At 47.5% G+C, this 23633-nt stretch overlaps 1 protein-coding gene across 1 annotated transcript in view; it reads right to left on the bottom strand.

Annotated features, from left to right (window-relative positions):
- The window catches only part of LOC144610286 (transcription factor COE2-like), a 249166-nt gene that overhangs the window by 195777 nt on the left and 29756 nt on the right, over positions 1–23633 (bottom strand). The window contains exon 8 of the mRNA XM_078428875.1: positions 2337–2405. Within this exon, the coding sequence (XP_078285001.1) occupies positions 2337–2405 (69 nt within the window). The remainder of the gene's footprint in view (positions 1–2336; positions 2406–23633) is intronic.

Genomic DNA, 23633 nt, shown 5'->3' with positions numbered 1-23633 from the left:
CCGATCCCTGCACACTAACACTATCCTACACACTATGGGACAATATACCATTTTTACCGAAAGCCAATTAACCAATAGACCTGTACGCCTTTGGGGTGTTTCCAGCAATTTCTGGTCTTGTTTCAGATTACCAACCTGTGCAGTTTTAGTTTTAAGGTTTTATTTAGACAATAGGCAATAGACAATAGGTGCAGGAGTAGGCCATTCGGCCCTTCGAGCCAGCACCGCCATTCAATGTGATCATGGCTGATCATTCTCAATCAGTACCCCGTTCCTGCCTTCTCCCCATACCCCGTGACTCTGCTATCCTTAAGAGCTCTATCTAGCTCTCTCTTGAATGCATTCAGAGAATTGGCCTCCACTGCCTTCAGAGGCAGAGAGTTCCACAGATTCACAACTCACTCTGAAAATGTTTTTCCATCATCTCCGTTCTAAATGGCTACCCCTTATTCTTAAACTGTGGCCCTTACTATGGAATAACTGTTCATCAACATAGCCCATTAACCCAACCCATCCATAATGAACCACTTCACTGAGTCACATGCAGAACCTTCCTCTTGCGTTGAGCTCTTACATCCACAGTTGTGCACAGCAAGAGAACCATTACCTTTGGGGGCCTTCCAGCTAAAGGAATCCGGAGAGCAACAGCAAGCAAGTTGATTACATTACCTCGTTCAGGGGACCATGAACCCAGAACCATCTGCTTTGGGGCAGCTCACAATGTAATGAGCAGATTAGCACCAACAACATGGGAGGCAGTTCCAATAAGCAATGACTAGCTAGCAAACTGCTCCCTTCAATATGTTTCATTGGCTTGGGGCAAAACAAAATTGGAAGGCTTATTTGATGAAACATGAGCAGTTCACTAAATCTTGTCACTTATGTTTAAGCATAACAATATTTTTTTAATCCCACGGCTAAAGGCATCCAATTTTTCTTGTTAAACTTATTATAGATGCCAAATAGGTGACTTGGCATTTGCTCTCGTTTGTAAAGGGAATGTGCAATGTTCATCTCATAACCTGCTGCTCGGTTGAGACCAATGATCTCAAACTACAATGTTGTGCTTTGGAGAATCTTCACAAAGTCGGACTATTCAAACCAAATGATTCAGGTGTCACCAAAGCTACCAGCAAGAGACAAAGAAAAAACCCTGATACATTCACCATTTCTGCCTTCACCGATGCTGACAGGCCTGGTGAGTGTTTACAGAGTGCGTTGTCTTTATCAGAGACATAAAAGACTGCAGACGCTGGAATCTGGAGCAAAAAAAAACTAATTGCAGCAGGAACTCAGTGGGTCAAGCAGCATCTGTGAGTGGAAAAGAATTGTCTGTTCTGAACAAAGGTCTCGACCCGGAACATCAAAGAGTCATGGTCACAGAGTCCTACAGCGTGGAAACAGGCCCTTCGGCACAACTTGCACGCATCGGTCAACATGTCCCAGATACACTAGTCCCACCTGCCTGCATTTGGCTCATATCCCTCCAAACCTGTCATATCACCTATCGATGTACCTGTCTAACTGTTTCTTAAATGTTGCAATAGTCCCTGCCTCAACTACCTCCTCTAGCAGCTTGTTCCATTCACCCACCACCCTTTGTGTGAAAATGTTACCCCTGAGATTCCTGTTAAATCTTTTCCCCTTCACCTTAAACCTATGTCCTCTGGTCCTCGATTCCCCTACTCTGGCCAAGAGACTCTGTGCATCTACCCGATTCTTTTCCTCCCATAATTTTATACACACCTCTACACCATCAACGATTCCTTTTCTCCAGAGATGCTGCCTGACCCGCTGAGTTACTCCAGCCTTTTGTGTCTGTCTTCTGTCTAGGTTTTGAGGCGAGACCTGCGGGGTCTCAATTCGATAGACTGAGAATGAGTTCACCTCACACAGATGCTGCTCGACCCACTGAGTTCCTCCGGCACTTTGTTTAGTGCCTCAGTCTTTACGACAGATTTCCAGCCCATGCAGTTTTCCGTATTTTAGCCAACAAGGACATCTTTCACTGGGCTGCCTTAATCCGCGTGTAAACTTGTAAGCCAAGTTGCACCGTGATGCCTTAACCTTGGATTGCTGCTGCAGACACCAGTTGTACAGGATCGTTGCTGCACTCTGTGCCAACCTTACCATCAACTGTTCACAGCCAGGTCCGTCTGAGAGAGATGTCGAGGAACTCCACTCGCCACGTTGAACGCGGGGCGGCAAAACCCGGAGGGGGCAAGCAGTTTAAAGCATCCCGCTGCCTGCCCCCGACCCCCAACCTCCCCCCCACCTTTCCCAGGCAAGGCTCCAAACACTTCACCTTGGCAGGACTGTGAGACACCGTTGCCTACCTGTCAATGATGACGGGGTCCGATGGAGTTTCGTTCCTATTGCCACAGCTCTTCTTTTCACAGCAGCGGCTGCAAAGGAAGCAGAGAGAACAGTCAGCACAAACAACGCCCGCCAGTGGGAGAGTCCGGCCACACAGGTCATAGGCCCAGGATTAAAGGACGTTCCTTTTACAGACAATAGACAATAGGTGCAGGAGGAGGCCATTCGGCCCTTCGAGCCAGCACCGCCATTCAATGTGATCATGGCTGGTCATTCTTAATCAGTACCCCGTTCCTGCCTTCTCCCCGTACCCCCTGACTCCGCTATCCTTAAGAGCTCTATCTAGCTCTCTCTTGAATGCATTCAGAGAATTGGCCTCCACTGCCCTCTGAGGCAGAGAATTCCACAGATTCACAACTCTCTGACTGAAAAGGTTTTTCCTCATCTCAGTTCTAAATGGCCTACCCCTTATTCTTAAACTGTGGTCCCTTGTTCTGGACTCCCCCAATATTGGGAACATGTTTCCTGCCTCTAACGTGTCCAACCCCTTAATAATCTTATACGTTTTGATAAGATCTCCTCTCACCCTTCTAAATTCCAGTGTCTTCTTGATTAGTACAGGTGTCAGAGGTTATGGGGACAAGGCACGAGAAGGGGGTTAGGAGGGAGAGATAGATCATCAGCGATCGAATAGAAACATAGAAACATAGATGCAGATGTAGGCCATTCGGCCCTTCGAGGCAACACCAATGATCATGGCTGATCATCCAAAATCAGTACCCCGTTCCTGCTTTTTCCCCATATCCCTTGATTCCATTAGCCCCAGGAGCTATATCGGATGGCCTCGTAGACTTGATGGGCCGAATGGCCTAATCCTACTCCTATCGCTTACGACCTTATGACCTTTAGAAACGAGATGAGGAGCAAATTCTTTAGTCAGAGGGTGGTGAATCTGTGGAATTCATTGCCACAGAAGGCTGTGGAGGCCAAGTCAATGGATATTTTTAAGGCAGAGAAAGATGGATTCTTCATTGGTACGGGTGTCAGGGGTTATGGGGAGAAGGCAGGAGATGGGGTTAAAAGGGAAAGATAGATCAGCCATGATTGAATGGAGTAGGCTTGATGGGTCGAATGGCCTAATTGTACTTGTTGGTCGTCGCGGACTCAGTGGGCCGAAGGGCCTGTTTCCACGCTGTATCTCCCAACTAAAAATGCACAGAAGTTTCTTCAATGCATCAATTTTTTTACCCAAGGTAGGGGAGTCAAGAATAAAAATACGTGGGTTTAAAGTGAGCGGGGAAAGATTTAATAGGAACGTGAGGGACAACCTTTCCACCCAGAGGGTGTTGTGTCTAAGGAATGAGCTGCTGGAGGAGGTAACTAAGGCAGATACAACATTTAAAAGACACCGATAGATGAATAGGAAAAGTTTGGAGAGATGTGAATCAAATGCCGGCACAGAAGTGTAGTTACAATATACAATATACAATAGGTGCAGGAGTAGGCCATTTCGGCCCTTCGAGCCAGCACCACCATTCAATGTGATCATGGCTGATCATTCTCAATCAGTACCCCGTTCCTGCCTTCTCCCCATACCCCCTGACTCCGCTATCCTTAAGAGCTCTATCTAGCTCTCTCTTGAATGCATTCAGAGAACTGGCCTCCACTGCCTTCTGAGGCAGTGAATTCCATAGATTTACAACTCTCTAACTGAAAAAGTTTTTCCTCGTCTCCGTTCTAAATGGCCTACCCCTTATTCTTAAACTGTGGCCCTTGGTTCTGGACTCCCCCAACATTGGGAACCTGCCTCCAACGTGTCCAACCCCTTAATAATCTTATATGTTTCGATAAGATCCCCTCTCATCCTTCTAAATTCCAGTGTTTACAAGCCTAGTCGCTCCAGTCTTTCAACATAAGACAGTCCCGCCATTCCGTTCCAAATTTGGATGGGGCAACTTGGTTGGCATGGAGTAGATGGGCCAAAGGGCCTGTTTCCATGCTGAATGACTATAACTGGATGACTCGAAAATATTTCCCCGTATGTAGACCGAGTGGGAATCCCACAAACAAAATTGCAGGCATCCTGATGACTCGAATTAGACTCCCAGCTCAGAAACACAGCAACGTGATGACTGTGTCCTCAAGCCAAATCATCTTCTTATTGGAATAACACCAGGAAAGCTTGCTCTGCACATGGTTTCTTTCCGCAAACATGAATGTAATGTTTATTTAATATTGCATGGATACAGCCATTGAAACAGCAACAAAGGAATATGGGGGAACTGGGGCCGGCTGGGCGATCGTTTCGCTGAACACCTTCGCTCATTCCACCTGAACCTTCCTGATCTCCCGATCGCTAAACACTTTAATTCCCCTTCCCGTTCCCACACACACCTTTCTGTCCTAGGTCTCCTCCATTGTCAGAGTGAGGATAAACGCGAATTGGAGGAACAGCATCTCATATTTCGCTTGGGCAGCTTGCAGCCCAATGGTATAAATATTGATTTCTTTAACTTCAAGTAACCCCGGCATTCCCTCTCTCTCTCTCTCTCTCTCTCTCCCTCCCCCACCCAAGTCGCACTAGCTTCTCGTTTTCACCCAACAAACATCCTTTATCATCGTTAGTTTTTTGCATATCTTTCATTCATTGGTCTTTATCTCTCCACCTCATCGTCTATATCTCTCGTTTCCTTTATCCCTAACCAGTCTGAAGAAGGGTCTCGACCCCAAACGTCACATAGAAACATAGAAAACATAGAAAAATAGGTGCAGGAGTAGGCCATTCAGCCCTTCGAGCCAGCACTGCCATTCAATATGATCATGGCTGATCATCCACAATCAGTCACCCATTCCTTCTCTCTGGAGATGCTGCCTGTCCCGTTGAGTTGCTCCAGCTTTTTGTGTCTATCTTCGGTTTAAACCAGCATCTGCAGTTCCTTCCTGCACTATCTACCAACCTGGTTGTACACTGAGCAGACTTCGGCCGCAGCTGAGATCCATTTACATTCCTGCTCCACGTGATCTTTGCGGTGGTCACTGCTCATGTCACGGTGACAATTTGACCCAAAGAATTTTCTAGAACTTTAATCTTCAGTACATATTTTTTGTCTCAATTTGGATTCAATCACGCAATCGTGAACATCAATGATCTGACTGACAAAACCATTAATAACTGGTCTTTTCTGATTTTGAGCCAAATTGCATTGATTTTCTGGTGCATTTTGTATTAGTCAAGGTGGCAGTGTGAATCTCCCCTCTAGAACGCAGTGATCATTTTTGCGACCGAGGGTGGTGAATCTGTGGAATTCATTGCCACAGATGGCTGTGGAGGCCGTCAATGGATTTTTCTTAGGTGGAGATTGACAAATTCTTGATTAGTACGGGTGTCAGGGGTTATGGGGAGAATGCAGGAGAATGGGATTGAGAGGGAAATATAGATCAGCCATGATTGAACGGTGGCATTGACTTAGTTTAGTTTAGTTTAGTTTAGAGATACAGCGCGTAAACGGGCCCTTCGTCCCACCGGGTCCGCGCCGACCAGCGATCCCCGCACATTAACACTATCCTACACCCACTAGGGACAATTTTTACATTTGCCCAGCCAATTAACCTACAAACATGTACGTCTTTGGAGTGTGGGAGGAAACTGAAGATCTCGGAGAAAACTCACGCAGGTCACGGGGAGAACGTACAAACTCCGTACAGACAGCACCCTTATTCGGGATCGAACCCGGGTCTCCGGCGCTGCATTCGCTGTAAGTCAGCAACTCTACCGCTGCGCCACCGTGCCGCCCTTGATGGGCTGAACAGTCTGATTCTGCTCCTAGAAATGAACTTTTGAACTCACGACCCATTCCGGTGTACTAATGCCTCTAAAAAGTTAAAAACTAGATGTTCACATTTCTAGACTTTTTAATAATATGAAAAGATTACTAAAGTTTCAAAAGTGGAATGTATTTATTGGGCAGTCAGGCCCTTAAGCAGCTGATAGTATGACAATCTTCCAGATGTTCTAGTGGCCAGAGATCCTAGGGTGATGGAGGAACTGAAGGAAATTCACATTAGGCGGGAAATGGTGTTGGGTAGACTGATGGGACTGAAGGCTGATAAATCCCCAGGGCCTGATGGTCTGCATCTCAGAGTACTTAAGGAGTTGGCTCTAGAAATCATGGACACATTGGTGATCATTTTCCAATGTTCTACAGATTCAGGATCAGTTCTTGTGGATTGGCTAATGTTATCCCACTTTTTAAGGAAGGAGGGAGAGAGAAAACAGGAAATTATAGACCAGTTAGTCTGACATCAGTGGTGGGGAAGATGCTGGAGTCAATTATAAAAGACGAAATTGCGGAGTATTTGGATAGCAGTAACAGGATCGATTCGAGTCAGCATGGATTTACGAACGGGAAATCATGCTTGACTAATCTTCTGGAATTTTTTGAGGGTGTAACTAGGAAAATGGACATGGGAGAGCCGGTGGATGTAGTGTACCTTGACTTTCAGAAAGCCTTCGACAAGGTCCCACATAGGAGATTAGTGTGCAAAATTAGAGCACATGGTATTGGGGGTAGGGTACTGACATGGATAGAAAATTGGTTGACAGACAGAAAGCAAAGAGTGGGGATAAATGGGTCCCTTTCAGCATGGCAGGCAGTGACTAGTGGGGTACCGCAAGGCTCGGTGCTGGGACCGCAGCTATTTACAATATACATTAATGACTTGGATGAAGGGATTAAAAGTAACATTAGCAAATTTGCAGATGACACAAAGCTGGGGGGCAGTGTGAACTGTGAGGAAGATGCTATGAGGTTGCAGGGTGACTTGGACAGGCTGCGTGAGTGGGCGGATGCATGGCAGATGCAGTTTAATGTGGATAAGTGTGAGGTTATCCACTTTGGTGGTTAGAATAGGAAGGCAGATTATTATCTGAATGGTGTCAAGTTAGGAAAAGGGGACGTACAACGATACCTGGGTGTCCGAGTGCATCAGTCACTGAAAGTAAGCATGCAGGTACACGAGGCAGTGAAGAAAGCCAATGGGATGTTTGCCTTCATAACAAGAGGAATTGAGTATAGGAGCAAAGAGGTCCTTCTACAGTTGTACAGGGCCCTAGTTAGACCACTCCGGGAGTACTGTTTGCAGTTTTGGTCTCTAAATTTGAGGAAGGATATTTGTGCTATTGAGGGCGTGCAGGGTAGGTTTACTAGGTTAATTCCCGGAATGGCGGGACTGCCGTATGTTGAAAGACTGGAGCGACTAGGCTTGTATACACTGGAATTTAGAAGGATGAGAGAGGATCTTATTGAAACATAAAAGATTATTAAGGGGTTGGACACGTTAGAGGCAAGAAACATGTTCCCAATGTTGGGGGAGTCCAGAACCAGGGGCCACAGTTTAAGAATAAGGGGTAGGCCATTTAGAACAGAGATGAGGAAAAACCTTTTCAGTCAGAGAGTTGTAAATCTGTGGAATTCTCTGCCTCAGAAGGCAATGGAGGCCAGTTCTCAGAATGCTTTCAAGAGAGAGCTAGATAGAGCTCTTAAGGATAGCGGAGTCAGGGGGTATGGGGAGAAGGCAGGAACGGTGTACTGATTGAGAAAGATCAGCCATGATCACATTGAATGGTGGTGCTGGCTCAAAGGACCGAATGGCCTACTCCTGCACCTATTGTCTATTGTCTAATCTGCCTTAAACACCAACAGCAAGGAATGATATAATACGGTCATGAGATAGGAGCAGAATTAGGCCATTCAGCCCATCAAGTATACTCTGCCATTCAATCATGGCTGATCTATCTCTCCCTCCTAACCCCATTCTCCTGCCTTCTCCCCATAACCTCTGACACCTGTACTAATCAGGAATCTATCTGTCTCTGCCTTAAAAATATCCACTGACTTGGCCTCCACAGCCTTCTGTGGCAATGAATTCCACAGATTCACCACCCTTTGATGAAATAATTTTCTAGAACTTTAATGTTCTGTACATATTTTTGTCTCAATTGTAAAAAATGTGTTAAAAAAAAAGGTAAAATGTAAATTGTCCCTAGTGTGTGTTGGATAGTGTTAATGTGCGGGGATCGCTGGTCGGCGCGGTCTCGGTGGGCCGAAGGGCCTGTTTCCGCGCTGTATCTCTAAACTAAACTAGATACACTTTCATTTTGTGGTGCTGGCTCGAAGGGCCAAATGGCCTCCTCCTGCACCTATTTTCTATGTTTCAATTTGGATTTAATCACACAATTGTTAACATCAATGATCTGACTGACAAAACCATTAGTAAATGGTGTTCTTCACTCTTTTCTGATTTTTAGCCAAATTGCATTGATTTTTTAGTGGATTTTGTATTAGTCAAGGATGGCAGTGTGAAGCTCCCCTCTAGAACACAGTGGTATTCTGTGACAGTACACACAAGAAAGGGGCATCATAGGTTAGATGGACTGTAAAAACATTATTGCATGGTCTTATCAAACACTTCCAAGGCGGGGAGAATGCTCCTGGATAGGGCAGGTTTAGAGGGATATTGGCCAAACACAGACAGGTGGGACTAGTGTAGATGGGACATGTTGGTCGGTCTGGGCAAGTTGGGCCGAAGGGCCTGTTTCCACACCATATGACATGTTAGAAACAGAGTAAAGCCTCTTTAGAGAGCGCAATATACGGACCAAGTTAGGTACAGAGGAAGGTTTCCTCTACACTGTTCCATCAAGACTCCAAGGGCAGGTACAAGGCACATTAGACAGGAAGAAGTCTCCATCTACACTTTCCAACTATACACTCCCAAGGCAAGGTCAGCACCTCAAGAGAGAGCTAGATAGAGCTCTTAAGGATAGCGGAGTCAGGGGGTATGGGCAGGGCCGTCTTAACGCATGGGCCTGATGGGCACTTGCCCGGGGCCCCACGAGCATAGGGGCCCCATGCTGATCTGTGTATGTTAAGTGACTTGCAATAAATAAATACTACTTTAAAAATGTAGGTTCAATAAGTGCTTTTTTCGCAAGATTTTCGGTCCCTAAGTGCTTCTCACAGCGATCTGTAAGCACATTTCACAACAATGTAGCACCCTAAGTCCATCGCTAAGTGCTTTTCGGTAAGTGCTTTTCGCCGGCACGACGGAGGGGGGCTGGTAGGGAAAGGGGGGTGGGGGACAGTAACGGTAGGGGCCCCAGTACACTGCTTTGCCCGGGGGCCCATAATGCTGTAAAAACGGCCCTGGGTATGGAGAGAAGGCAGGAACGGGGTACTGATTGAGAATGATCAGCCATGATCACATTGAATGGCGGTGCTGGCTCGAAGGGCCGAATGGCCTTCTCCTGCACCTATTTTCTATTGTCTATTTTCTATTGTCTATAGCACCTGTTAGGGAAAGAGTGATGCCTTCTCTTTAGATATAGAGTAATGCCCTCTCTACACTGATCCAACAAATACTCCTAAGAGACCAAAAACATGGTTAAGGAAAACGCAAAGTGCTGGGGTAACTCAGCGGGTCGGGCAGCATCTGTGGAAGGTGACATTATGACTCGGAACCCTTCTTCGGGCCAGCATCTAAGAAGGGCCCCAGGCCAAAATGCGCCTGCCCATTGCTTCTAGAGATGCTGCCTGACCCGCTGAATTACTCCAGCACTTTGTGCTTTGTTCAAGACTCCAGCATCTGCAGTTCCTCGTGTCTCCAAAAGCTGATGCTACTTATACTGGAAGGCCCCTCTACACGATCTCCTCACCCACTCCAAGGGCAGAAACAGCACAGGTTAGATCCAACTACTGACCATGTAGGGATACCTTGGTGTAGAGCATCTTCCCAGATGGTACCTGCCGGTGATGTACCCTCCTTCAGGATGACATGCATCTCCCAATGACATATATTTGCCCATTCCTCTGAGGACTTTGCTGATCTTTTGGATATACTGGTGTGATCTGGATATCTTTCAGAGTCGGGGACATAGCTGAAGAGTCCCGAGTTTGAAGAAGGGTCTCGACCACAAAAGTCACCCATTCCTTATCTCCAGAGATGTTGCCTGGACCACTGAGTAACTCCACCATCTGTGGAATTCTCTGCCTCAGAAGGCAGTGGAAGCCAATTCTCTGAATGCATTCAAGAGAGAGCTAGATAGAGCTCTTAAGGATAGCGGAGTCAGGGGGTATGGGGAGAAGGCAGGAACTGGGTACTGATTGAGAATGATCAGCCATGATCACATTGAATGGCGGTGCTGGCTCGAAGGGCCGAATGGCCTCCTCCTGCACCTATTGTCTATTGTCTCCACCTATATCCTTTCTTTGTCCCCCCCCCCTGACATCAGTGTGAAGAAGGGTCTCAACCCGAAACGTCACCCATTCCTTCTCTCCTAGATGCTGCCTGACCTGCTGAGTTACTCCAGCATTTTGGATACCTTCGATTTGTACGAGCATCTGCAGTTATTTTCCTATATAATTGTAATAAGATCATTAGAAAGAAGGAAAAATGCTAAAGTGCCTGCTGCAATAGACAATAGACAATAGGTGCAGGAGGAGGCCATTCGGCCCTTCGAGCCAGCACCGCCATTCAATGTGATCATGGCTGATCATTCTCAATCAGTACCCCGTTCCTGCCTTCTCCTCATACCCCCTGACTCCGCTATCCTTAAGAGCTCTATCCAGCTCTCTCTTGAATGCATTCAGAGAATTGGCCTCCACTGCCTTCTGAGGCAGAGAATTCCACAGATTCACAACTCTCTGACTGAAAAAGTTTTTCTTCATCTCAGTTCTAAAAGGCCTACCCCTTATTCTTAAACTGTGGCCCCTGGTTCTGGACTCCCCCAACATTGGGAACATGTTTCCTGCCTCTAACGTGTCCAACCCCTTAATAATCTTATACGTTTCGATAAGATCTCCTCTCATCTTTCTAAATTCCAGTGTATACAAGCCTAGTCGCTCCAGTCGCTCCAATAAACAACGCATCAAAGGAAAATTCTGTGTATAAAGGAGTAGATTCATCTTTGCCCATGGAGCAATCTCCTAGAATGCTACCGGCGATCACTACATTTGGCACTTTTAAATAAGATGGTGATTGTCTTTCCCTGTTCCTTGCGTTGTGTTTTAAAGTTTTCTTTAACAACCCTCACAAAACTACCTCACTGTGCACTGAGGTCGAGAGCTGGGCTGAAGCATCCAAATTCATTTTACACAGAATTCTTGGAAGAATCCAACAGCGGAGACTCGATTGCGATAAAAAAGAAAATTAGAATGGACATCTTTAGTGCTTCTAATTCAGACCAGGATATTTGGCAATGTTAAAGCTATCTTTACATTTGCCCTGGCACTGATTTTAGCTAATTCCAAAACTATTCTCTCTTCTGGGAGCAATTTCAGTGTCAAGAAGTATATACTCGTACCCTGACGATGTCAGATGCTGACATTCAATCATTTTTCTGTTTCTCACTCGCGAATGAAAGCAGAGGATTCTCTTTGCTTTTTGTGCCATTCACTTTTTTGGGCCGATGGCCATCTTGTAGCCAGCCCTGCCCCGGCGATATGTGTCTCGGGAATAGGCAGCGAGGGAAAGGTACAGGGACTGAATCCGTTGCCTGTGAACCCACCCCACGCTGAATTCCTGACTGCACAAACGCAGCTGGAGCCAATTGCCAAATGGAGGCCAGGTCTTTTTCCCGCAGGACGACAAAAATGTCCGACACATGAATCTGCTAAGTAATAGTTCCACTCTAGTGGGGCCCTGTCTGCGCGCAGAGCTGGATGCATTCTATCGCTCCGGTTTTATTTTGGATGGACAGGATAATTAGACAAATCCGAGCGCAGAACAGGGTTACTGAGATGGAAGATGGTGCAGATAGTGGAGCCGCTGCCTCACCGCTCCAGAGACCCGGGTTCCATCCCGCCCTCTGTCTGTCTGGAGTCTGCTCGTGCTCCCGGCGTGACCTTGTGGGTTTCCTCTGGGTGCCCCGGTTTCCTCCCACATCCCAGAGACGCACGGGTGGGTGAGCTAACCATTGGAAATTGCCAAAGACAGACATAAAAAGCTGGAGTAACTCGGCGGGTCAGGCCAGCAACTCTGGAGAATGGGAATGGGGGACGTTTTGGGTCGAGACCCTTTTTGTGCCTGTCTTCGGTTTAAACCAGCATTCTTCATCCGTTTACATTGGACATTGCCAGGCTGAAGAAGACTGCTGAAACGTCACCTATCCATGTTCTCCAGAGATGCTGCCTGACCCGCTGAGTTACTCCAGCACTTTGTGAAACGTCACCTATCCATGTTCTCCAGAGATGCTGCCTGACTTGCTGAGTTACTCCAGCACTCTGTGTTTTATTTTGTATACCAGCGTCTGCAGTTTTTAAGTTTAATTTAAAGATACACAGCACAAACAGGCTCTTCGGCCCACTGGGTCCGTGCCGACCAGCGTTACCCACACACTAACAACGCTATCCTATACACACTAGGGACAATTTACAATGATACCAAGGCAATTAACCTACAAACCCGTACGTCTTTGGAGTGTGGGAAGAAACCGGAGATCCCGGAGAAAACCCACGCAGGTCACAGAGGGAACATACAAACTCCGTACAGTCAGGCACCAGGATTGAACGCGAGTCTCTGGCACAGTTTATCATTCATAACAGAGGCTGCAAAGCACCACAGCCAATTATGGGATGTTTGAATTGGGATCTGTTAGAATTACAACCCAGCGGTATGAATATTGATTATCTAACTTCAAGTAACCCTTGCTTTCCCTCTCTGTCCCTCCCTCATCCTAGTTCTCCGACCAGTTTCACTGTCCTCCTGGTTAGTTTTACTTATAGTATGCCTCCTTGCCAACTTCCCCTCAGCTCACAATGAACCATGCTGCATTTCCTTGATCACCGTCTGCCCTAATCTGTCGTTTTCACACCTTACCCTTCCACATCTCAGTGTCTCCCTTTCCTCTGACTCTCAGCCTGAAGAAGAGGTCTCGATCCGAAACATCACCCATTCCTTCTCTCCAGATGCTGCCTGACCCACAGCTGCGTTACTCCAGCATTTTCTTTGAATTGGAATCTACTTACATAGTGCCACCAACCCACAAATGCCAACCTGACTAAAAAACTATATCTGTTTTGGCGATTTATGATGGATTAAAAATTACCCTGATCACCAGCAAAACCCGCCTGCTTTTCAATGGGATCATTCAACGCCCTCGATTCTTAACTGCCTCCCCGGTTCAGGAACAATAACTGCTGGCAATTATCATGTCCTGTTAATTAATAAATAAACCCCCAAGAAAGCAGGCCCAGCCTCAGTTTTTAAACACTCTGACCAGTTCAGTATTTCATCTTAAAGACGGCAAACTCTTCCTCGTGTTTGGGACTGAGCCAAGAGCTTTACCCTTATCTCTGAAGTGGGACTTGAACCGTTGACCTTCCTGCTCAGAAGCAGGAACACAACACAGAGAAGTGGGGCTGACAGCAACACTATACCATGGCTCCCAGCTGTTCTGCTGGAGATGGCCAGGTAAGATCACATTGCCAATTTCCTCTTTGCTTTCCTTCCAGGTTTTCATTTCATTAGACCATTTGGAGATACAGCATGGAAACAGGCCCTTCGGCCCACCAACTCCACGGGCACGGGTTACTGATTGTGGACGATCAGCCATTATCACAATGAATGGCCGTGCTGGCTCAAAGGGCCAAATGGCCTCCTCCTGCACCTATTTTCTATGTTTCTACGTTTCTACGACCAGCAATAAACCCGTACACCAGCACCATTCTACACACGAGGGAATAATTTACAATTCTACCAAAGCCAATTAACCTACAAACCCGTACGTCTTTGGAGCGTGGGAGTAAATCGGAGCAATCGGAGAAAACCCACGCGATCACGGGGTGCATGTACAAACTCCACTCCGACAGCACCCATAGTCGGGACTGAACCTGGGTCTCTGACGCTGTAAGGCAGCAACTCTACCGCTGCGCCACCGTGCCGCCCCTGTCTGGGGCATTCCCATTGTCATTCCAGCTTTCTACCTGCCATGTTTCTGAAGACAGAGTGCTGGAGTAACTCAGCGGGTCAGGCAGCGCCTCTGGAGAAAAGGAATAGGGGAGGTTTCGCGGCAAGAAGGGTCTTAACTCGAAATGTCATCCATTCCTTATCTCTAGAGATGCTGCCTGACCCGCTGAGTTACTCCATCCTTTTGTATCTGTCTTCAGAGGAACGACGGATAGGGAGTTGGAATGGGATGGAACAATGGAAACCCTGCCCTTGATAAAGACTTGTGGGCTGCCTGGACGCCCTTCACTGTCTTACTGAACTCTGGGATAGCCCGACCTCCATTAGCAGAGGGGGACTGGGGTCATGAGTTTGCCATCTGTGTGAGATTCCCACAGAATGGGGGAACGTTGTTGAATGGGCCTCAGCATTGCAGGGGTCAACCTGCTCAGTCCATGAGCCAGAGAGGCCTCCGACTGCCAATGCCTCGGCAACTCTCAATTTCGCCTTAATTTCCCCCTGGAGTGGTCACATATTTGAATATAAGGCACGCGCATTCCTGCTTTCACAAAGTATTTCTGAGAGGAAAATTATTTGGCTTCACAATAAAGAGTGTTCCTGGGACGGACGAAACTGGAGTCGAGTGTTTCACCAACAGCAAAGGGTCAACGTGAACTTTTGCTTGGATGTTTCGCTGTGAGATTTTTTATTTTACTCGTTCGTTCATTGTACGTGGATGTCGTTGGCAATGCTGCAGTTCCTGCCCATCTCTAATTACCCCTGAACTATGGCGAAAGATTCAAGTCAACACAGCAATGTGTCTCGGACGTCATGTACACTAGACTGGGTGAGGATGGGAGATTTCATTTTCTAAAACAGATTAATTTTTACAATCCAATTGTTTTGAGCCTACAGTTACTGACTGGTTGGGTGTGGGGTTGGTTTTTTTGCTGCATTTTTAAATTAATTGCCTGAATTTAACATCCCCTGATGTGGCTCACAACTCTTGACTGCCCCTCATGTGTGTACATCACTGCTTTTGCATCCATTGGAAGAGAGAAAATATCATAGCAGGGAGGGAGGGAGGGAGGGAGGGAGGTGGATGGTGGGGGATGGAAGGGCATGGAGGGGGGGGGAGGAAGAGGGGAGGGAGGAGGGTGGGAGGGAGGGAGGGAGGGAGGGAGGGAGGGAGGGAGGGAGGGAGGGAGGGAGGGAGGGAGGGAGGGAGGGAGGGAGGGAGGGAGGGAGGGAGGGAGGGAGGGAGGGAGGGAGGGAGGGAGGGAGGGAGGGAGGGAGGGAGGGAGGGAGGTGGATGGTGGGGGATGGAAGGGCATGGAGGGGGGGGAGGAAGAGGGGAGGGAGGAGGGTGGGAGAGGGTGGGAGAGGGGGAGCGAGATGGGGCAGTGAGAGAGAGGGAGAGAGAGAGAGAGAGAGAGAGAGAGAGAGAGAGAGAGAGAGAGAGAGAGAGAGAGAGAGAGAGAGAGAGAGAGAGAGAGAGAGAGAGAGAGAGAGAGAGAGAGAGAGAGAGAGAGAGAGATGTTGTGGAGTGTGGGAGAGAGAAAAAGTATGGCAGTGCATGGAGAGAGAGTGGGAGGGGGAAAGAGAGAGAGTGAGCATGTGGGAGAGAGAGGAGGTGCAGGGGAGAGAGTATGTGGGGGGGAGAGAGTGAGTGTGAGAGAGAATGGGAGAGAGAATGAGAGTCAGAAAGAGTGGGAGTGAGTGTGGGAAAGAAGGAGAGTGTGGAAGAGAGAACATGAATGGGAGAAAGGTAGAGAGTGTGGTATAGAGAGAGAGAGGGAGCAAAAGAGTGTGGGAGGGAGGGAGAGGGAGAGAGAGAGAGTAAGGTGGTTTGCGGTGGTGATTCACTATCATTTTCTAAGCGCATTTAGTGTTGGGAATAAATGTTGACCTCGCCAGCAATAACCCTTCCCACCCACTTCCCACCAAGATGGAGATCCATTTTAAGTGGTCCCTTTTCCAGTATGTGTAGAGATGGAACTACTCAATGCTGCTACGTAGTCTCCCGTATCCGAATTTGGTTGCTGTCCGACAGACAGAGTCCGGAGGCCTGGACAACGCCCAGGGGCGTTAGGTGAAGTCAGACCGAGCCTGAGAAGCTGCAGCATTCAGTAGTTCCAAGCAGGGCTCTCTCTCACATGCCCAATAGAGTCATGCGTGAAACAGGCCCTTCGGCCCAACTTGCCCACACTGACCAAACCCAAGCAAAAGCCCTAATGTCCACAACTGGTGGAACAAATCCAACCCAATGTTTCCAAACCGATGCAACAAATGCAGCTCAATGCCACCAAACTGTTGCAACAATTGCAACTCAATGCCACGGGAATGATGCAACTCAATGTCTCCAAGCTGATGCAGCAGATGCAACTCTCTCCGACATTCAACAAAGGTTTTCCTATGGAAGAACGGATGGGGTTTTTTTGTGATTTGCAAGCTTAGCCACTTAGCAATTGTTGCTCCATCTTGTGCCGACACACTTGGTAAAACAGGTGGCCTCATGACTAAAGTATGTGTAGGAAGGAACTGCAGATGCTGGTTTACACCAAAGATAGACACAAAAATGCTGGAGTAACTCAGCGGGTCAGGCAGCATCTTTGGCGAAAAGGAATAGGTGACATTTCGGGTCGAGACCCTTCATCAGACTGAGAGTCAGGGGAGAGGGAAACTAGAGGTACAGAACAAATCAGAACCAGCACCGATAACCAAGGAAGGGTGGAGCCCACAATGGTCCATTGTTGGCTGGGGAAGAGGTGATAACGAGTAGATACAAACAGGACGACAATGAAACTAGTAGGACGACTAGGGTGGTGGTGGGACAGCGAGGGAGGGAATGCAAGGGTTACTTGACATTAGAGAAGTCGATATTCATACCGCTGGGTTGTAAGCTGCCAAGGCGAAATATGAGCACCGTTCCTTCAATTTGTGTTTCCCAAGCGAAATATGGCTTTATGTTCTGTTTGGGAACATGGCGACTATTATTTCTCTATTCGAGTCTCTCTTTCTACTCTCCCTGTCTACCTCTTGTTTTCTTTAACAGTCTCTATTCCAGTGATGTCGATGGCCAGTGAGAAAAATAAATAAGCAGATGGTTAATACAATGTGATTTGCAAAATGATTGCCAAGTTATGTTGAGGACTGATAGGACCTGCGTGCTTCGATAGGGTAAGCACCATCTTGTTTAGTTTAGTTTAGTTTAGAGATACAGAGTGGAAACAGGCCCTTCGGCCCACCGGGTCTGTGCCGACCAGCTATCACCGCACACTAACTCTATCCCACACAATTTAGGGACAATTTACAATTGTACCGAAGCCGATTAACCTACAAATCTTCACGTCTTTGGAGTGCGGGAGGAAACCGGAGCGCCCGGGGAAAACCCACGCAGTCACGGGGAGAACGTACAAACTCCATACAGACAGCACCTGTGCAGGGTTTGTTAGTGGTAGCCTATTTGAGGAAGACAAAGCTGAATTTAAACAGCAGCTGCCGAGGCCACGCTCAGATGTGGTCAGACTTGGAAACAGCAAAAGGGATTTTGCAATCAATGCAAATAGAAAAAGAATGTATCAAAAATAATGAAAATACATTTTTTTAATATATACGTATTCTTTTGAGAATAGAAGAATGTTGACTTCTTTTGTCCAGTTTCAAATGTTGTAATTCGCAGAATTTTGGAAACTTTTTGCGGAATTCTTTTTGCAGATGTTAATGACACAAGTTCGAAGGTTGTGCAGTTTAAAGGTTACCAGAAATATGTGAACTTCATTGGGGAAACTAGAAGAAAACAAGATCTTGAAGGGTTTCTGAGTTGAGAAAGGGTAGCATGGCCTTGGTTTTGAATGTTGAGAGACCATTGTATATCTCTGGAAGCCCCTGTGCTTTCCCTCCTTAAAACTCTCCTCTTCAACCGAGTTTTGGTCATCTGTTCCCAAACGCCTACGTTACTTGGTATCAAATTTCATTCAATGCTGCTCCACCGAAGAATCGTAACACAATTTTCCGCACACGGGCACTACACAGACAAACTACAGCCTCTGTTTTCTCCTCATAGAACCATAGAGCCAAACATACAGCACGGAAACAGGCCATTCGGCCCACCTGGCCCATGCCTACCAAGTTTAGTTGTTTATTGTCACGTGTATCGAGGTACAGTGAAAAGTTTTCGTTGCGTGCCAACCAGTCAGCGGAAAGACTGCACACGATCACAATCGAGCCGTTCACAGTGTACACACAAAATGCTGGAGTAACTCAGCGGGCCAGGCGGCATCTCTGGAGAGAAGGAATGGGTGACGTTTCGGGTCGAGACCCTCCTTCAGACCGATGTCAGGGGAGGGGGCGAGACAAAGATAGGATGTAGTAGGAGACAGGAAGACAGTGGGAGAACCGGGAAGAGGGGAGGGGAAAGAGAGGGTCAGAGGAACTATCTGAAGTTGGAGAAGTCAATATTCATACCGCTGGGGTGTAAACTGCCCAAGCGAAATATGAGATCATGAGAAAGGGAATAACGTTTAGTGCAAGATAAAGTCCATTCTGCCTAAATTTGGCCCATAGCTCTCTAAACTCTTCCTGTTCATATATCTGTCCAAAACTCTGTTACATTGCAACTGCCTCCTTCCCCGAAATATCAACATTTGCCAACTTCCCTGAGCTGGGGCCATCTTCCTGCCTCCCTTAGTCTTTACACTTTGTCTGCAGATGTTCAGTTCTTGGCTCTGGTTGTACAGACACTCTTTGTTGGGCCTTTGTTTACTCCCTTTATCCTGCTCCAAGTCTGGGGAGTTCATGGGTCTTGTTATCTCCATGAATACGTACGCTGAATCATCCGCACTGAATGCGCCCACGCCTACAGTCCCACCAACTCAGAGGTGACGGGGACAATTTGGGAAGTGAGAGATGATCACGGCAAGTTTTGGGAAATAAGTTCATAAGTTCATCAGTGAAAGGAGCAGAATTAGCAGCCCACTCGGCCCATCGAGTCTACTCCGCCGTTCAATCATGGCTGATCTATCTTTCCCTCTCAACCCCATTCTCCTGCCTTCTCCCCATAACAATAGACAATAGACAATAGGTGCAGGAGTAGGCCATTCGGCCCTTCGAGCCAGCACCGCCATTCAACGTGATCATGGCTGATCATCCACAATCAGTACCCCGTTCCTGCCCTCTCCCCGTAACCCCTGGCATCCGTACTAATCAAGAATCTGTCAATCTCCGCCCTAAAAATATCCATTGGCTTGGCCTCCACAGCCGACTGCGGCAATGAATTCCACAGATTCACCGCCCTCTGACTAAAGAAATTCCTCCTCATCTTTCTAAAAGTATGTCCTTTTATTCTGAGGCTATGGCCTCTGGTCCTAGACACTCCCACCAGTCAATTAAGTATGTTCATTGTCACAAAAAAATCAATGCGTTCTGGAAGGTGTAATCTCCCAATCTATTGCTACGATCTATTAATCTCTGCTGTAAAAATATCCAAATATTTAAAAATAATGCATCAGGGAGAGATTCCCAGTCGTGTAGGTTTTGGGTGGAGAAAGGGAGACAGCGTTATCTATCATCTTGCTATCTCAAACTCGGGCATCTTATCTTCTTTCACCCTCCTGTGAGTAATCCTTCGTTAATCACACAACTCCCAAAGTACTTTGGATCCAATGAAATACTTCGGAAGTGTAGTCATTGTCAAAAGGCAGGAAATGCCAATTTGCACAGAGCAAGTTCCCAGAAGCAGCAGTGAGCTAACGGAAGGAACATCTGCTCTGGGAGCACTCATAGAGGGATAAATGTGGGCCAGGACACGGGGGAGAGGTTCCGTGCTCCTATCTGTACCGGTGTCCTGGGAGCTTTGACATCAACCTGAGAGAACAGATGGTGCCTTGGCTAATGCTCATCCAAAGGTTTGTCAGCAAGGCACCACTCCCTAGGCGTAGAGCAGGAGCCAGCCTGGATGCTCAATCCTCCAGAATGGGCCTCGAACCACTACTGCTTGACACAGGTGAGAGTGAGAGAGAGAGAGAGGGAGAGAGAGAGGGAGAGAGAGAGAGAGAGAGGGAGAGAGAGAGGGAGAGAGAGAGGGAGAGAGGGAGGGAGAGAGGGAGAGAGAGAGGGAGAGAGAGAGGGAGAGAGAGAGAGGGAGAGAGAGAGGGAGAGAGAGAGGGAGAGAGAGAGAGGGAGAGAGAGAGGGAGAGAGGGAGAGAGAGAGGGGGAGAGAGAGGGAGAGAGAGGGAGAGAGAGGGAGAGAGAGGGAGAGAGAGGGAGAGAGAGGGAGAGAGAGAGAGGGGGGACCTCAGCTGGCTGGGCAGTTCGTGCCTCAGGGGCCCCATGTTGGCACACTGAGATTCAGTGGGCAGCAATAAGGCTTTCAATTCATATTTCAGGACATGCCTGTCACTAGCAAAGGCTGGCATTTATTATCCTTTCCCAGTTGTCCTTGAGAGGATGGCGGTCAGTTGCCGGTTTGGGCGGCACGGTGGCGCTGCGGTCGAGTTGCTGCCTCACAGTGCCAGAGTTCGATCCTGACTACAGGTGCTTGTTTGTACGTTCTCCCCGTGACCTGCTTGGGTTTTCCCCGGGTGCTCCGGTTTCCTCCCACACTCCAAAGACGTGCAGGTTTGTAGGTTAATTGGCTTGGCACAAATTGTAAATTGTCCCTAGCGTGTGTGTGTAGGATGGTGTTAATGTGCGGGGATCGCTGGTCTGTGCGGACTCGATGGGCCGAAAGGCCTTTTACCGCGCTGTATCTCTGAACTGAATTAAAAACTAAAATATTAGGCCTCACTCATCCACACAGGTTTACCATCACGATGCTGATTTGTGCTTTGCAGATGGTTGATTGTTCCCAGAAACAGGGTGGAAATGTCAAAGACTCGAGGGATACATGGAAAGGAAAGGTTTAGAGAGGTATCGGCCAAAGACAGGCAGGTGAGACTCGTGTAGATGGGGCAGCATGGGCAAGTTGGGCCAAGGGGCCTGTTTCCATGCTGTGTGACTCCATGACTCTATGAAAGGCTTTGGAGTGCGGATTCCCTTGCCTGCTCTCTTGCAGACATGATATTTATCTGGCTGTTCCAGTTTTCTGATTGTAGGCGAGTCCCAAGATGTTGTTGTTGTGGGAGCTTGGTACCAGTGGAAGATAAATCACAAGAAGCCTACACTCTCTCCAAACAGCAAAGTGGACCGTGCAGTGCAGTGGAGAGAGACCGCTGAACGGATGCAACACAGGCGAACAAAACCATTTTAAATTGAAAGAAGCTCTCCGAAAATTCAGGGGAGTGGAAGTTCAAAGCAGATCCCAAATTGAGTGCAATTCAGACAGCGGCCTGTCCCAAAGCACCTGGCATAGGCCTTCCCAGGAGAGCAGAAGCCTCTATTTGTTCTCCAGGTACACAACACCTGACTGAGCTGCCACATACCAACAAGTTGCACAACGCTGCCTCACATCATTAATTGCCACCTTGCACCTGCGAATATATATTTTTTTTGATCCTCACGTCAATACAATGAGAGAGGTGGGGGAGGAGCACTGAAGCCCTGTTTTGTTTTCTCAATGCCAAGGGCCACACCTTTTGCTTCCATTGTGTTCCCCAGCATTGTATCCATGCAGAGGTACACTGGCCCCGTGATTAAATTACAGGGCTGGCAGCTGGAGCTGTAATCTGCAGACGCGAGTAGGAATCCTACAATTGTGGCTTGGCAAATTGAATGAGATAATTAAGTAAAGCTGGATTTAATTTTTAAAAGATGGGTCTCACTAAGTTTAATCACACAACTCTCGGGTTGTTGCAAAGGCCAGGGATAACGATTGAGATAGAAAGTTGAGCATATGAGTTGATTTGATTGAGGTGATCGACCAAGTATTGGGCGATGGGATTAACATGCAAGGGTGTCAACTGGTCAGCAGGGACACGAGGGGCCGAATGGTCTGTTTCAGTACTGTACGATTCTATGATATGTGGCATAGATGTGACTTCAAACCTTGTAATGTTGTGGATTCTTAATTGCCTCACTACCTCAGGGGCAATTAGGAGTAGACAGTAAGCCCTGGAATAGTCAACAACATCCACAGCCTGTGATGGGATAAACAAATCACGATGATGCACCATTTTATCCCGATCCTTCTCCATGTGTCTGCTCTTCCTATGTGAATCAAGGCTGCTTTCTTTATCTCCAGCCACCACCTGTGCTCACTAACAGACTAGAGTGCCAAAGCAAATGGTGGCCGCTCTGACTGTATATTGAGTGATAGAACAGGTCTGAGGGGCCGAACGGCCTACAGATTAGTTTAGTTTAGAGATACAGCACGGAAACAGGCCCTTCGGCCCACCGAATTCACCCCAACCAACGATCCCCGCGCACTAACACTATCCTACACACACTGCGGACAATTTACAATTATTCCAAGCCAATTAACCTACAAACCTTTACGTGTTTGGAGTGTGGGAGGAAACCGGAGCAACAGGAGAAAACCCACGGAGATCACGGGGAGAATGTACAAACACTGTACAGACAGCACCCGTCGTCAGGATCAAACCCGGGTCTCCGGCGCTGTGAGGCAGCAACTCGACCACTGCGCCACCGTGCCGCCTTTGTTGATCCTATTTTCCTGCTCCTATTTTCAACTTCAATGTCCTTGCCAATCCATCACCAATCACACTTGGAACCTCCCAATTCTGACATGTGGTATCACACTTTAGGGGTGCATTTTCTAATATAATCCACCCTCTTTCCATCCACCACCAAGGCAGGAGGCAAATGCTTTATCCAAAGATTTTGTAAGATGGATTGGATCATACTGGAACAGTTATCTGTTGTGCAATTTAATGAGTTCGGACATTGGCTGCACTATTCATATGTGATTGTACAGGAGTAGTTTGGTGAATCAGGGCTTTGTCGTTCATTGTTGGAGGATTGTGCAATGACTGAAACGGACTGTAGCACTTTACACCTACACTTTTGGAGGAGGCAATACGCTGAAGCAGATGAAGATTGCTGGCTCTGGAGAGGGTCCAGAGGGAGTTTACACGAATGATTCCAGGAATGAGTGGGTTTGCACATGGTGAGCGTTTGACAGCACTGGGCCTGTACTCGCTGGAGTGTAGAAGGTTGAGGGGAGGACCTCATTGAAACTTACAGAATAATGAGAGGCATAGATAGAGTGGATGTGGAAAGGATGTTTCCACTGGTGGGAGAGTCTAGGACCAGAGGTCACAGCCTCAGAATTAAAGGGCGCTCTTTTAGAAAGGAGGTGAGGAGGAACTGCTTTAGTCAGAGGGTAGTTAATCTGTGGAACTCACTGCCACAGAGGGCTGTGGAGGCCGAGTCGGTGGATATTTTTAAGGCAGAAATAGATAAATTCGTGATTAGAA

This window comes from Rhinoraja longicauda, chromosome 36 (genome assembly GCF_053455715.1).
Source record: "Rhinoraja longicauda isolate Sanriku21f chromosome 36, sRhiLon1.1, whole genome shotgun sequence".
In the NCBI taxonomy this organism is placed as follows: domain Eukaryota; kingdom Metazoa; phylum Chordata; class Chondrichthyes; order Rajiformes; family Arhynchobatidae; genus Rhinoraja; species Rhinoraja longicauda.
The sequence above is the reverse complement of the archived record's forward strand: the minus strand, read 5'-3'. Positions and strand labels throughout refer to the sequence as shown.